The 16,714-nt window shown below is 37.3% G+C and overlaps 1 protein-coding gene across 1 annotated transcript in view; it reads left to right on the top strand.

Moving 5' to 3' along the window:
• ITGA2 (integrin subunit alpha 2) overlaps positions 1-16,714 on the top strand; it is an 88,168-nt gene that overhangs the window by 43,893 nt on the left and 27,561 nt on the right. Inside the window, exons 7-14 of the mRNA XM_058564104.1 lie at positions 1,714-1,862; positions 6,102-6,252; positions 6,540-6,705; positions 9,022-9,098; positions 10,860-10,998; positions 11,887-12,032; positions 13,970-14,113; positions 15,818-16,021. Of these exons, the coding sequence (XP_058420087.1) occupies positions 1,714-1,862; positions 6,102-6,252; positions 6,540-6,705; positions 9,022-9,098; positions 10,860-10,998; positions 11,887-12,032; positions 13,970-14,113; positions 15,818-16,021 (1,176 nt within the window). The remainder of the gene's footprint in view (positions 1-1,713; positions 1,863-6,101; positions 6,253-6,539; positions 6,706-9,021; positions 9,099-10,859; positions 10,999-11,886; positions 12,033-13,969; positions 14,114-15,817; positions 16,022-16,714) is intronic.

Here is a 16,714-nt window from a genome sequence, read left to right as displayed (position 1 = left end):
TTTTCTTTCTTATTGGATCTGCCATTTCACGGGCCATTCTGAACCAATGTCAACAGGGACCAGTTCACAGAGTTACCAGTGTATGTTCCTGGGTTGCATCTGATGTTCCAGTGTCTAACATCTAGTAACAACTGCTGGAACATTTTTCCCTAAATGCTTTGCAGTTATCTGTATTGAAACTTGCTTTTTTGCTTTCCTGTACAATATTGTAAAATATTGTTACACGTTTTCCTCATTGACATTGCTTTTCAATACCAAGAAGACGTTAATGTCCACTGAAACTTTGGAGGTTTCACTGTAGCTTTTGCCAGAAAATTCTGTTAAGTAAGACTGGGTATAGCACTTGTTTCTGAAGAACATCACTATGAAGGCTCCTCATAGAAGTTTTCATATGTATCTGCTTATTTTCTCTGTCTCTAAATGGATTACCCCCACAACATGACTTATTGTATTTAATAGTCTCGCATATGGAATTCTTGGCCTTCCTCTTCTTGTGTTTCTACCCCAGTGCATCTTCTTCTTCTCTAGAGGTGGTTTTGCTCAGTCTCTTTTCTTACAATCTAAATTTGACCTTTCTGTAAGTCCTAATATACCTCATTTCTTTAAATCTTCCATTCAGCCTTTCCTTTTCTCACACAGATGTTGTGGTGCTGTGTCATGGGAGTCACTACTATCTTTCTCTCATATTAAACTTCGAAATCCTCAGAGTTATTTTTTGATCCTTTTCTTTTCCTCAAGTCTTACATCCTATCCTAAAGAGACGGGTCCAGCAATATCATATTTTTTGCCATCTTCCAGGTGCCTAGTTAACTGTCTTTCTAGCAAAATAGCTGATTGAATTCAGAAATCCAGGCCTTGCCCCTTCCGCCTTCCTTACCTACTGACCTCTATTCCAGAGACCCTTTTACCACTCACCTCTTATTGCCACTTCCTGTTCTGGAAACCCCAATTCCTAGGCATAGAGGATGATTTCACTGCCGAGAACAAGAACATTAACAGAGGTGTCTGACCTTCTTGATCTAAAGGATTAGGGAATGTGCCCGAACATTTTGTTCAGAAGTTGTTGTGTCTCTCGGCTCTCTCAAGTAAGACTCTCTAATGACGTTTTCTCTGAAGACCAGAAACTTTCTGCCCCACGTGCACATATAGCAGCTTTCCTCCGGAGATGCTGACGTCTGTGATTAGAGGAAATCCAACACAATAAATACGTCCAAATTGACGGCATTAATTAACACATTGGTTTTTCTTGTATTCAACTCTAATTCTTTGTTTACTGTATAATTATACTCAGTTGGTGAAATCTTATCTTCCATCTATGACTGCTTATAATTGTTTACATATTTATATCCATTGGTAATTAGAAAATGTATTTATATCACTGTATTCTTCCTGTGAACTTTATTTTAATATTTATATTAAAATATTATAGGACCGTGATTAAAAATCTACAACTCTTACTCTTGAGAACCAAATCATACACAATAGCACATCATCTCACTTATCAATAAGTAGTGCTGCTGTACACTGGCTGCCTCTAACAAAGTAGTCACTACATTGGGAAAAAAATAACTATTCTTAAGAACAAAGTTGGAAATGATTCCCTTAAGCTATCAGTCCAAGTCTAAATGCACTTTTGATTTTTATTATACTGATTAAATAGAAATGATTTATAACTTAATGACAACCCTTTAATAAACCTCTGCTCTCTTGAAGGTGGGGTTAATTCAATATGCCAATAATCCAAGAGTTGTGTTTAACCTGAACACTTATAAAACTAAAGCTGAAATGACTGAAGCAACATCCCAGACATTCCAATATGGTGGGGACCTCACAAATACATTCAAAGCAATTCAATATGCAAGGTAAGTTATGATGCTAATAGGCCAATATTTTGATAAAATAGAAATGCTTATAAGTAAGAAAAAGGAAAGAAAAGACAAAGAAAAATAATATACCTGGTACTTACCCTTAAATCAGAACTAATAAAGAAGAAAAGTTTGAACATTCTGTAACTTGAACACTTTGAGAAGGCAGTAGGAAATGAAATTTAAAAATCTTTGATTTCCAGGACTTTTATGAGATATTACATGATTTTTTAAGATTTTATATACTTTAGCTTAAAATAGCAAGAAATGGAGCAACCTGCAATTATTTGTTAATATTTATCAAGGCCACAGAAGACTTGAGCTAATGGAGCACTTCATGCAAATTAAGAAGAGCCATAGAACCTTAAATGTTAATGACCTGGGAGTCTGAATTTAATTGAATCAGTTTATGATCCATATTACAATCTGGGGCAGTGTGAATTTTATAGCTCTATAGCACTCTTCTAATTCTTAGCTCAGTTTCTCTGTTTTCTCTGCACCGCTGACCTTCATCTTCACTCTGTTTTCATCAGATATCTTTATAAAAATGCTAAACACTCTCTTATTGTTAAAAAATAAATGAGAACAATAAACTCACCCTCCCTTAAACCTACTTGCTGCCTTTTTTTATCTTGTGCATTCTTCCTTCTACTCCCACAATTCCTTGAAAGAGGTGCCTATGCTCCCTCCCTCACTTGACACATATGGCTCTGCCATGAGGTAAACATGGCCCTCTCAACCGCCCAGCAACCCAGTGGTCCTGCCTCAAGCCTCATCTTCTTTAGCTTCCCTGAACATTTGATAATGAGGAGCACGCACTGCTATTCCTGCCCCAGTTACCATGATGTCACAAACTTCTAGAATCCCTGCCAATTTTTCTCAACAACTCTGCCTCTTCACTGGCTCCTTTTCCTATTTTTTCTCCACTAAACAGAGCCCTCTTTTTCTGTCGCCCTTTTCTCTCAGGCGTTGTATACTCTCACGGTGTCAGCATCAGCCCTATGTGGGTTACCCTATTGCTGTGTTGTCAGCCCTGAACTCGCTCCCAAAATTCACACAGGCATCCAGCTGACGCCGAATATCTTTATGGGGAGTGTTGGCTCACTTATCAAATTCAGTACATCCTAAACCTGCCTTATTCTCTTCCCTACCCTTCCACATGACTTTGCCGTTTTGAGTCATGCTACCTCCTTTTCCCCCAGTCACTCAGAGTAAAAACTTGATGGTTTTCTTTGTTCTTTCTGCCCCTCCTTAGATCACATATCTGGTCAGTCACCACATCCTGTCATTTGTATTTCTGAATTCCCTCTTATGTCTCTTCCTCCTTTTTTCTGGGTGTGTATCCTAGTTGCTGCTTCTATCAACTAGTGACTCTCCCTATATGTCTCAAAAGCGGATCCCCGACAAGAGAAGATATGATTGATTTGGTTAATCCTTATTGTCCCTATTAAGATGTCCTTTTGGGCCAAGCCATCTCCTAGGCTGCTGGCCAGTCAATAGGTCAGCTGCCATTAGGCGGAGTGCCCTTCCTGGTCCAGTCAACTAATCTTAGGCGGAGAGTAAGTTGACATAGGAAATGGCAGAGGAGTTAGAAATGGCAGAGGGTCTGTATTTCCAGCAGGGAATATAGGTGTGCCATCTTTCCCTGGAAGGAGCCTGGGGGCCTGGCAAGCTTTCTTCTCGAGGAGAATGGCTACTGTTAAGATGGAACTCCATGGCTTTCATCATCTTTGCAAAACTTTGGTTTTCTCCCTGTGCCATTATCTCTCTCTCACCACTATTTCCCAAGCTAACAGGAGTCTTTCCAGTGTTAGGAGAATCATCTAACTTCTTACGCACACCTTCCAGAATTTAATTACCTCTATTTCTTTTTTTTTTTTTTGGTCTCTTTCTTTGCAACATCAAATAGAATTCTGACATTCTTTCAGTAAATATTGCCGTTTTCCATTCATCTTATTTCACTGAGTGCCTACAGTTGCAATTTATTGCGCCAAGCCTGCAGGTAATCAAAACTAAATGAGGCACGCATTCTACCCTCAGCACACTTATCATCCTACATGAGCTCTATGGTATGTCAGAAAGAGCATAATTCACTCCAAAGGTATTTGATGTGAGTACGATAATTCAAATTTGTCTGGCTGACAAATATGAAATATTTTTCTATATTTCTATATTCTACTATATAGAAACATAAAAATTTTAGGAAATAAAATGATATTCTCAGTTTTAAACATGTTGAATTTAAAGTGCCCCTGACACATTCAGGTGAAAATATTCAGTGACCGTTGAGTACATAAATTTGAAGATGGTAAGGATGAATGGAAAGAGATATAGATTTTAAGGTGTCTTCATATCGGTGGTAGTTAATCCAAAGGAGTGGATGACATTACCCAGAAAGAAGGTGCAACCAGAGAATCCAATAGGCAGAAAAAAAAGTCATTGGACAGCTGGCTAACCATCTAGAAAAAAAATAAGGCTGAATCCCTGCCTTACTCCTTGAATCAAAATAAATTTCAGCTGGACCAAAAATTTAAATCTAAGGAAAATGAAACTATTAAAAGATTATGAGAAAACTTGGGTGATTAAAGAAAAAAGTCTTAGAGATAAGAAGTCCTTTTAAAATACCATGTCAAGTATAAAAGACACACAAAAAGTTAATGGATTTAGTTATATGAAAGTATAAAATTTCTGTGCAGAATTAATACCACTAAAATTCAAAAGGTGATTAATAAATTGAGGAAATTATTTACAATATATATGACACAGGATAATTTTCTTTATTAAGAAACAGATCTTACTAACCAGGAAAGTGATGAACAACACACAGAAAAATGGGCAATGATAAAGAAAAAGCAAGAGATCTTGCAGAAAGAAATACAACTGGTTAATAAATATATAAAAATGCTCATCATCCCTTTATAATCAAAAATGCAATTAAAACCATTATATCTTGTTTCTTACTTATCAGAATATCCCAAATTAAAAAGTCAATAATCCTCATTGTTAAGGAAAGGAGGTGGAGAAACTTACATTCTTGTGTACTGATGGTAATATAAATTGGTGGAAATTTTGAAGGGAAATTTGACGTTATCTATCAAAATATTTTTTCTCTTCCTTTTTTATTTATTTTTTAAATTTTTATTTATTAATTTATTTTTTGCTGAGGAAGATTCGCCCTGAGCTAACATCTGTTGCCAATCTTCCTCTTTTTGTATATGAGCTGCCATCACAGCATGGCCCCTGACAAGTGGTGTATGTATATGCCCAGGAACGGAACCCAGGCCACCGAAGTGGAGCACACCGAACTGAACCACTAGACCACCAGGGCTGGCCCTTATCACAATTTGAAATGTGTAAATCCTTTGTCCCAATAATTTCACTGCTGAGATTTTATCCTATCGATACATTTGAAAAAGTATGCCAAGATATATACACAAGGACATTCATTACAGTATCCCTTGTAAAACTCAAAATGGCCTAAATGCACAATAATGGGGAATTGGTTAAATAAACTATGGTTCCTCCAAATAACGAAATATTATGCAGCCATTAAAAAAGGAGAGCTTTATATGTACTGATATGAAAAGATCTACATCAAAAAGAAAAACAACTATATAGTATATGCCCCCATTTGTATAAAAGTTTAGGAGTAGACTATGCATATCCGTCTAGAGAAAGCATTTTCTAGAAGGAAACATAAACTGATAAGATTGGTTACCTTTGTCACAGTGGCTTGGCGTCAGGTTTTTGTTTTACATCTTTCCAAGTACTTTGAATTTCTTTTACCATGTGTATCTATTACTTTTTAAAAAACAATTTAGTATTGAAAAAGTAAATGCAGGTCCAATGAATAAAATTTATGACAGGAATGAATATCTTCGCTCTGATGATTGACATTAATGAATTTAATTTTCTTATCAGAAGATAATTGTAAGTGTTCCTGATGTAAATGCACACACACACATACATACATGTACACATACACACCATGGAAGCCATGGAAATAATTTTTAATGCTAAGCAAAATTTATATTTTTACATATTTCTCTACAAGCTCCAAATAGGGTATAGTTATGTCACCAGGACTGACAGAGAGAGAAATTGTAAGTCATGATAGATTATGCTCGAAGAAGTTAGTTCCATATTTATATTTATGTTTATATTACATTACCTAACCAGAGGTCCACATAGTAACTTCATCTTTTGATAATGAGTCTTTAATCTTATCTGCCGCAGAGATTCCGCTTATTCAGCAGCTGCTGGTGGACGACCAGGTGCTACCAAAGTCATGGTGGTTGTAACTGATGGTGAATCACACGATGGTTCCATGTTGAAAGCCGTGATTGATCAATGCAACGACGACAATATACTGAGGTTTGGCATAGCAGTAAGTGGGTTTTCTTTTTACTTGTCTTTCAGTTGATGGGTAAATGTTCCTTTATAATATTTCCCAAGACTGCATTTTCTTATTTGCTATTCATAGCTTAAAAGAAAATTTTTACTCTATCTCTGCTTCTTGCTGATTTTCAGTCCTGTCAGCTAAGGGGATGTGGAGATGTTGCTGGATTTATTTCTCCAGAGGACTTATTATTTTCAGAAAAGCCTAGAAAGTGCTAATTGGGAAATTAGAGTACAGTGGTAATGACCTTTTTTCCTTCTTTCTCTATTCTCAAGGTTCTTGGGTACTTAAACAGAAACGCCCTTGACACTAAAAATTTAATAAAAGAAATTAAAGCAATTGCCAGTATTCCAACAGAAAGGTACTTTTTCAATGTGTCTGATGAAGCAGCTCTACTAGAAAAGGCTGGGACGTTAGGAGAACAAATTTTCAGCATTGAAGGTAAAAGAGCTCCTTCTTTCATGAATTTTTTTTCAAAAACTTTTTTCAAGAACTCTTGATTTTATTACCACCTACTTGCTCTATTAATGTTAAGCTGTGTACATTGTATAAAAAGAACTCCTATACATCAGTACGAAAAATAGCAAAGAACATGCATAAGTAGTTTATAAGCAATAAAATGCAAATGGCCAATAGCCCTGGTGGTCTAGTGGTTAAGCTTCAGCACTCTCCAGGTTCGTTTCCCGGTCGTGGAACCACACCACCCGTCTGTCAGTTGTCATACTGTGGTGGCTGCTCACAGAGAGAACTAAACTAACAATAGGACATACAACCATGCACTGAAGCTTAAAAGACAAAAAGAAAAGAAAATATTCCCAATTTCAGTAATTATTTAAAAATATAAATTAAATCAATGTTACTTTGTGCCTAAAAGATAATAAAGATTAGTGACGTTTAATCTTGGAGAGATTACGGGGAAGCAAAGAAGCTCATACACTGTTGATAAGATTATAGGTTGTATCACCTTTTTGAGGGGCAATTTAGTAATATGTATTATAATCATAAATAGTTTTGCTGTTTTACACTGTGTAAATAGTCTTTATAATCATACAATATTTTACCTTTTTACACTGTTATATAATTTCTAAAATTTGTGAATTTGTTTACAACAAGCATGTATACTTTTAAAATTAGAAACATACAGTGAAGATTTTTTTTCTTTTTTTTTTGTGAGGAAGATCAGTCCTGTGCTAACATCTGCCAATCCTCCTCTTTTTTTTTTTTTTTGCTGAGGAAGACTGGCCCTGGGCTAACATTCCTGCCCATCTTCCTCCACTTTATATGGGACGCTGCCACAGCAGGGCTTGCCAAGCGGTGTGTCAGTGCGCGCCCGGGATCTGAACTGGCGAACCCCGGGCTGCCGCAGCGGAGCGTGCGCACTTAACCGCTTGTGCCACAGGGCTGGCCCCTGAAGATTTTTAATATTTCAGATTTCGAGGAAACATTTGTTTACCAGATCGCCAATAATTTACTTACATGGCCTCGAAAGGTCGAGTCAGTGTAGCGATATCACCTGTTCAAGAGCTTGCTGTGTGAGGGTCTGGAGCCCACTTCCCAGTTGGTAACAAGTCCCTCATGAGCCAGATCCTGGTTCCTGATGGTTCACCTAAATGACTTCCAGCAATGAGGAGTGTATTTTATTGAGCACCTACTGTATGTCAGGTACTGCTTCAGAAGCTGGGTCCAAGGGGATTGCATGAATGAAGTATTCATGCCTACTCCTGTGATCAAATCTTCTTCTCCTGATTATCCACTGGGAAGGTCTATCTAAAAAATTTTACTGCTTCTGAAACATCCCAGGTTGCTTCTAAGTTGTTTAAATCATCATCAAAATCTAATGTGCCCTGAGATCATATAAAATTATTTGGCTACCGTGGTAATAATTTTGTTTGTGGTGGCATGAATATGAACAATGGCAATACAATCTAAATGATTTTGTGTATTATCTGCTATTATGGATTTTGGAGGAACACTGCTCTACTTTATTAAAAATTATCTCTACTCATCCTGTATAAATTATTACATCTCCTAAACAAGTGACTATATCATGCGGTATAGATTGTCTTCTCTGTATTAATGTAGACGTCAAGGAATTTAGCTTCTTTTTTGTGAAGATTAGTTAAGTGTAACCATTTTGACCGCATTGTATGGAAAATGAATTCTAATTGAGTCTTATGATGCTAGTGTCAGAGGCAAGCACATATGTAGACAAAGTTCCCAATTGGTAAAATTCCTATTCAGTCTTGAATCCTGGTTCCTGAAGCCTAATCCACATATCTCTCAGCATAGTCTTCACTACAGATCAATTACCTAGCTCCTCCTACTGTATCTGAGATATTTGTGCATTTATTACTACCAATATTTAAAAGCTAAAAATTTAGTTAGTTTTTTAGCTGGTAATGATATTTTTTTTTTTTAAAAAAAAAAGACCATCACCTCAGTTTTCATTTTACCTCATCCCCTATGTTGAGGGTTCTTTGATATCAGGAACTTCATAAATATACTAATAAATACGTTAACGCTTACTCAAGACGAGTGCCAACTTCAAACACTACCTTGGAAGTATCATGGATTTCTATTTCTGTTAGAACACTTCCTTAGTGATTTCTCCCTCCCAGAATCTGCCAGCTCTATATTTTTGAGTGAACATCAGAACACTGTGTGTGTGTATGTGTGCGTGTGTGCATGCATGTGTGTTTGAAAATTTGATTTAAAACTGATGACAGTGAAATAATTTTTGAAACTGCCATTTCCCAGGCACTGTTCAAGGAGGAGACAACTTCCAGATGGAAATGTCACAAGTGGGATTCAGCGCAGATTACTCTCCTCAAAATGTGTGTATATCACATAACTTCCAGCCATGCTGTTGTTTGGCTTAACACTTCTGAGCACAATAGCCTTATACGTAAAATGGGAAAAACAGCCATCTAGTGATCAACAGTTCTGAGTCCTAGTCATAGTCATTTCGTTTCTTTGTTCTGCTGATTTATCATCTGAAAAATGAAGGTTAATAATGCCTGCCCTTCCCTATTTCACAGGGATTTTTTATGGAAACAAAAAAATGATAATATACAAGAAAGATTTGGGCGCTCCAAGGGACAGGCACTATATTAATTCCAGGTATTATCATTGCAGGAATTTCCTTTGAATTAATTAACTACTGGAAAAGTTTGTTAAAAACACAAGCTCTTGTCATTACTTCATTGAATTCTGACTTGCTGTTCTTTTTTCTAAGAGCAGAGACAGAAAATAGTTGAAAAAGTAGGGAGTTAGGAAAAATGTGAGATGAGAAGTCTTGTTAGCTCGGGGAAGTCCATTCTTCTTTCTTGGAAACATCCATCTCCCAGGCCTCTGATTTTAATTCTACTCAGGAGATGAGTGGAGTAAAAGCGGCAAAGACATACGTGACCCCAGGAAATACTTAGGGAACAAGATGAACTCAGAGGATTTGATTGGCAGGATAAAGGACGAGGAACAGCTTATTTTCTCTCTAGAATAAAAGGTGCTAACTTTTTCTGGATCACCAATCGTTAGAGAATACTCATAAAATTTATGGGTCTTTCCCTCAGAAAAAATTGTAAATGAACCCACACGGAGAATTTCACACACAATTTCCTGAGGTTTTTATACACTCCCTGAAGTCCCTTCCTGCACCCCAGATTCAGAATCCTGGATTTATGACAATTATTTACCTAATTTCATGTTCTCTTATCCTTGAAATGGGACACCTCATTTCCCTATTTCCTATTTTCTTAGTGGCTTGTATTTTTCAATCCAAAATTGTGTCTTAGATGTTTTCTAAGATCTAAGACAAAAAACTTAAAAATAATAAATCTCATCCTGATCACTCCTGCCTTCTGCGATGACTTATAGCTTTGAATATTCAGATTGGCTTTTGCGTCAATTCAGAGTAGCCTGTCCTCCCTGGTCCTGGCCCCCAACCCCTGGTGCTGACCAATGGCTATTTTCCTTCCAATAGATTGGCTATCACACTACAGAGGCCTTTTGTAGCTGTGCTATTTTCAAATAGATGGGATAGGATAGAGATGATAGAGGAACACTTGAGAAGGAGTCCGGAAGAAAGTTGAAAATCGAATAGAATATCCCAAGACACGCCTGGGACAGCAGCACCAGCCCACCTCTCATCCTCTGTCAGCACACTTCCTGTTTCTCAAGCATGCCTCAGATCAACTGTGAGCTTTTCTTACAAATCTGTGGGACTAGAGGCTCGTTTCTGACTCCTTTCTAAAGGCTCATAACTGTTCAGCATTTGCAAATACGTGCCTTTGAAAGGAAATTTCAAGATGGCTATGTGTTCCTCCTGATCTGTAGCTTATTAAAAAGATTTATCTATATAATGTGTCATACTAAATAAAGCCAAGATAACACAGCCCATGAGAAGGCTTGTTCTCCTCTCCAGTACAAATATATTGAAACAATTCTGAGATATATTGACATACATTCATATAATTTTACTTTATCATGCTTCGTTTTTTCCTTAAATCTAGACAGTTTATTTCAACGTTTTGCCTACCCTGCATTGTTATGCTTTAAGGCCATTTGTTTTAATGATCTTCATTTTTCAATTATTTTAGGATATTCTGATGCTGGGGGCAGTAGGAGCTTATGACTGGAGTGGGACTGTTGTCCAGCAGTCATCTCACGGACACTTGATCTTTCCTAAACAAGCCTTTGACCAACTTCTGCAAGACAGAAATCACAGCTCATATTTAGGTAAGGCATGGCAGCATTTGGCTCAGCAAATTTAAGTTCCGTTCTTTTAAACTAGCATCTTGTTGAACTCAGGATCAGTTCAGCAACTCCCTTGAACCATCATCTAATTATCATATTTATTACACATATTTATGTTGCCTCTTTGCCAATCAGGCCTTCACCCATAAATACTTAAAGAAATGCTGTATTATACTCGCTCAACTTCTGGCTGTTCAAGCAGTTGTTATTCCTGGGACATGATTACATTTCTCCAAAATGGAAATAGTTCCTAAAAACCAATACAGTAAGTGGTAGTCTTCTATTATTTTAGAGTTCTTAATTTTTTTGTTCCTATAATAAAAGGCCACCGATTTTGAGCACCTACTATGGGACAGGGCTTTTCTATCTACATAAACATTTAAATCCTTCCAACAACTCTCTGAGGGAAGTGTTATTATCCCCATTTTACTTTTGAGAGCCAGCAGGGTTAATAAATAATAAAGGTGAGCAATTTAGTAAGTTGCAAATCCAGAATTTGAACCTGGGACGTCTGACTCCGAAGCCTTTGTTCTTTCTAGTGTGCAATATTACCTTTTACATTCATTTACTGATTCATTCAAGAAATATTTGTTGGGTGCCAGGTCCATGATGGTTGATGGGGACAACCCAGAATGTAAGACCAGCTTTATAGGTTGATGTTCCACCTACACGGGGCAGTGCTGCCGGTCAAAGGGCAGGAGCAGTTCATGTTAGAAAAAGGAAGATGTGGCTTCAGTGATACAGTCAGGAGCACTAGGAACTGCTCATCACACCTAGCAAAAAAGGACCTCTGGTCATCTCTACTAACTTTGTAAGCTTATCTGGCTGAGATGTTCAATAGTACCTACTCTGTAACTCCTTCTCTCCTAGGTTACTCTGTGGCTGCGATTTCTACTGGAAAAAGCATCCACTTTGTTGCTGGTGCTCCTCGGGCAAATTATACTGGCCAGATAGTGCTGTACAGTGTTAATGAGAATGGCAACATCACAATTATTCAGACTCACAGAGGTGACCAGGTAAATTCCATCGTTTAGCAGGTGAAATTAATTTTAGGGACAACTGGGGCAGGTGGGGAGTCGGGAGTTGGTAGAAATGAAAACTAACGTTTATTGAGTGCCTATCCTGTGGCTGGCTCTGTAATCTGCATTTACTTGAATATTCCTTGAATCTTCACAATACTGAGGTCTGTCATACCTTTTTGACAGGTGATTGAGAGTTTAACTACCTTTCTAAGGTCACAGAGCTTTCATGGGTTTGAGCTGTCGTTAAAACCCAATCCCATGTGGCCTCAAAGCCTGTGCTGTTTGGTTACATCCCACTCCGTATTTTTGACTCCCCAGATTAATAATGCATAGGTATTATTTAGTCATGAAGACAGGCTCCTAACCACTGCTTTGTAGGCAAGCCCCTACTGAGAGCCAAGGATCTGGAGGAGAAATAACGAGAAGCGAGTGGTATAGCATTATAAGGACCAAGCTACTACATCTGTGCCCGTCAAGATGTCCTGTGGCTTTGATATTTCTATATGTAAAGCAAATTTCTTCTCTATCACTTTCTACTGATGTGTGACAGTTGGGTAGTTAGGACCCATGATGACTCCCAGTCATGGCCCACTAGAATAAAGCCCAGCTGATAGACTCCTGTTTCCTTACTAAGCAGTTATGACCCATGGGTTTGGCACATGTTTGAAATGAACATCACTGATCTCTGATAACCAATAGAAATTGTCCTTCCTCGAGTTGGAGAAACTGACTATCCACAGATTTCTTTTCTCTGAGATTCAGTCTGATCCCACTGCCTCTATGGATTTTCCAGGAGTACGAAGACCTGAGTCTTTGACTTCCTTGACTGCAAACCAGCTGTGGTCACGTACTTTTCCCTCCTCTTTAATATTTTAAAGAAGGGTGCTTTTATTTTGAGAAAAACAATGAAAGTGTTATAGAAGGAATAATTTCATGTTCATTTCTGAATCCTTGAGAGATATTCACATAGGTATGCATTGAACATTGGTTGAATGGGATGAACACTCAAATTCCCAGCCCCTCACTTTACTTTACCTCCACCCGGTCCTCCCGCCCCAATCTGTCCGGGAACCACTCTCCTGCCCCAGATCACGCCGTGGTCACTTACATCACTAGTGCTTTCCCACTCCCCTCCACCTAGAAAACTCCTTGTACTCTTTTTTTTTTTTTTTAAGATTTTATTTATTTATTTTTTGCCCCCCCAAAGCCCCAGTAGATAGTTGTATGTCATAGTTGCACATCCTTCTAGTTGCTGTATGTGGGACGTGGCCTCAGCATGGCCGGAGAAGCGGTGCGTCAGTGTGCGCCTGGGATCCGAACCCAGGCCACCAGTAGCGGAGCTCGCGCACTTAACCACCAAGCCATGGTGCCAGCCCTCCTTGTCCTCTTTTAAGATGCAATTCAAATACTACTTAATCTTTCTAAGCCTTCCTGACTCCCCTGCACTCTGATCACACAGCATTTGGTACTTCCCTCTATTACAATATGTTTTACCATAGAAGCACAATTATTTGTTCCACCTCCCTCTTCCCCTCCTACTTTTCTCTACAACACATCTCACATACTCTTCAAGTGTTTCTCTTAGAACGCCACCACCAGCATCAGAAACACCTGGAATGCTTATTTGGAATACTGTTTTCTAGGTCACACCCTAGACAGTACATCAATATCTCTGGAAATGTGTCTCAGGAATCTATATTTTAAAGATGCTTTCTTGGTTATTTTTGTACACACTAAGGTTTAAGAATCAAGTGTTAGATGGTGCTACAACCTGAGACAAGGGACTATGTTCTCCATCTTTATGTTCCTAGCACCTTGCAAGTAGTAAATACTCAATTTTTGTTTGTTGAATGAGTAAATAAAAATTTATTGTAATGTTAGGAGCATATGAACCCTAGGAATCCTAAGGTAACTATGCTTTATTACTCCAGATTGGCTCCTATTTTGGTAGTGTGCTGTGTTCACTTGATGTGGATAAAGACACCATTACAGATGTGCTCTTGGTAGGCGCACCAACGTACATGAATGACCTAAAGAAAGAGGAAGGAAGAGTCTACCTGTTTACTATCACCAAGGTAAAAAAAAATAATTATCAAACTGACATCATTTAATTTGCTTTCATATTGGTAAATAAAAGTTCATCTACATTTTTGCAAAATAAGGAAAATTTATTATTATTGAATGATAATTTTTGTATATAATATGGTTTATATTTCATCATTGTGAGAATGTCACCATTAAGTTATAATTTTAAAAATCATATTAAAAAGCATAACCTAGAGTTTAATGTATAGTGCACTACCATTTTCCATGAGAGGTCTTTGAATACATACTCCCTTATACAAATGAAGTCATTATAAATGCATACAATTTTTGAAATATACACACATGCACATACACACAAATATCTGTGTATTTCCCAAGTATCTCATTCCATTATTCTTTGCTGTAAAGAGATAACAACAATAGGGCAAAACTATCTTGTTAACATTTTACAGTGAAAAAGACAAATTGTACCAGGCACTTTGAAAACCTCTATGTAATCCCCGATGCTTTCTACATTAGTTTGTCAGGAAATTCCATTGCTTAGTGCAACATTGAGGTATATACCCAGCTCTTGGAATTTCCAGTCTAACACATGATACTTAGCATACCCTAACATGGAAAAGCTCAATTTTTCCAACTTGTAGACGGAACTCTCTAAATCCATTCAATAAGTATAGTGAACTCAGTGAAACCTGAAAAGAAAGCCAGAATCAAGGGTGCAGGTTGACATAGACATGAGATGACCATATAAGGGAAAGGATGGAAAAAGAGAAGTTGATATTAATATAGTAATTATTATGCTTAGCTGTTGTGATATTTTGTCCGACTTTATTTATTTAAATTAAAGTAAAAATTAACCCTTGAACAGAAGCAATTAAAACAATCCTAAAGCACATAAAGAAGGTATAATTGACTATTTAATAAGGGAATGTCAAATCTGTTTGAAAATTTAACAAATCCCCAGTTTCTTAAACATTTCTTGCATGTGAAATATTCTGAATTGTCATTAATTTTTGAAGATTAGAAGACCCTCTAATATCTTATCACACTCAGTAGCAAATTGATTTCCATAAGATTATTATAAGGGAAAAAGAATCAGCACTGACCCAGTTTCATGGTTGAGGAGCATTGCTTTCTTGTGAAGTCATGAAATATTTCCATTCTTGATTTCAAAATCTGAAAAAACAACTGTCTTTTACAAGAAAATGTCTTTTCTTTGGGCAGAAGGACTCAGTGTTTCTTATAATGGGATATTGAAAAACTCATTTTCTACTTCTTATCTGATTATAATTATGCCACTGTTCAGTAATTTTTAAGTAAGGGTCTAAGTTAAGATATTGTGTTTTATTTCATTTTGTATTAACCTTAATTTTATTCAGGATATTAGTAGGTTTTCCCCAGAAAATTTTTAAATCAAAAGGTTTGGAGACAGGTGAAGATCCTAATATTGAGGGCAAAACGGAGACAAAGAAATGGATACTTGCATGTAGGTTGTGCAGCCACAGAAAAAGAATTGCCTCCTTTCACCTTGGTTTATAGCAGGTATCCTATGACCTTATTTACTAAAATTCTTACTTATAATTATCATCATAAATAGAGAATTTTGAATTCTAGGTTCAAAATCTTGTCTACTTTTAACAGTTTGCAAATTGGTTTGGGCATCATTTGCTGTGAATTTTAATTATAAAAGTTGTAAGGTTTGCTTTAATCATTCCTTTTTTCCCTGTTGTAAGGGCATTTTGAATTGGCACCAATTTCTTGAAGGCCCCGATGGTGTTGAAAATGCTCGGTTTGGTTCAGCGATTGCAGCTCTTTCAGACGTCAACATGGATGGCTTTAATGACGTGATAGTTGGTTCACCTTTGGAAAATCAGAACTCTGGAGCTGTGTACATCTACAATGGTCACGAGGGCACCATTCGCTTGAAGTATTCCCAGGTAATCCATGAGTTTTCTGGTGATGTTTTTACAAGTGAGTCTCATCATGTTAGAGATAGAGAGTATCATGCAGACTATCCAGTCCATCCCTCTTATTTTATAACTTTATTCATTCACTCAACAAATATTTAGTGAACCTCTTTTGTGTATCAAGCACTGTTCTAGACTCTGGGGATGCTGTAAAGAACAGGACAGACAAAATTCTGCTCTTCGTGGATCTTACATCCTTGTGGAAGAGACAGAGTTAAAATAAGACGAATAAGATAAAGTGATCCAGATAGTAATAAATGATAAGGGAAAAAAAAAACTAAAATAGGGAATAAATTTTCAGGGATGGGAGGTATCAGGTATTTGAAAGGGTGACCAAGAAGGCCTCACTGAGAAGGCAACTTTTGAGTAAAGACCTGAAGGACGTGAGCTAGGAGAGGAATCCGGACCTGAACTTGCATCAACTCCTTCCCAGTCCACTCATCTTTCACTGCTTTGTGCTGGTTTGTGATTTTTTGTTAAAAGATTTATGCTGTTTCTTTGATGAAAATGTGGCTACAAGAATGATGAACAGATCAGATAAGATGTGATTGAGAAATCAATGGAATTTTGTGGAGAATAAAACAACCAGGGAAATGGCTATATAGAGAACATAACAATGCAGTGGAGAAGCTGCATTTCTGTTTCAGTTGTTCTGCACTACAG

Source organism: Diceros bicornis, chromosome 20 (genome assembly GCF_020826845.1).
Source record: "Diceros bicornis minor isolate mBicDic1 chromosome 20, mDicBic1.mat.cur, whole genome shotgun sequence".
In the NCBI taxonomy this organism is placed as follows: Eukaryota; Metazoa; Chordata; class Mammalia; order Perissodactyla; family Rhinocerotidae; genus Diceros; species Diceros bicornis.
This window is presented reverse-complemented; position numbering and strand designations above follow the sequence as displayed.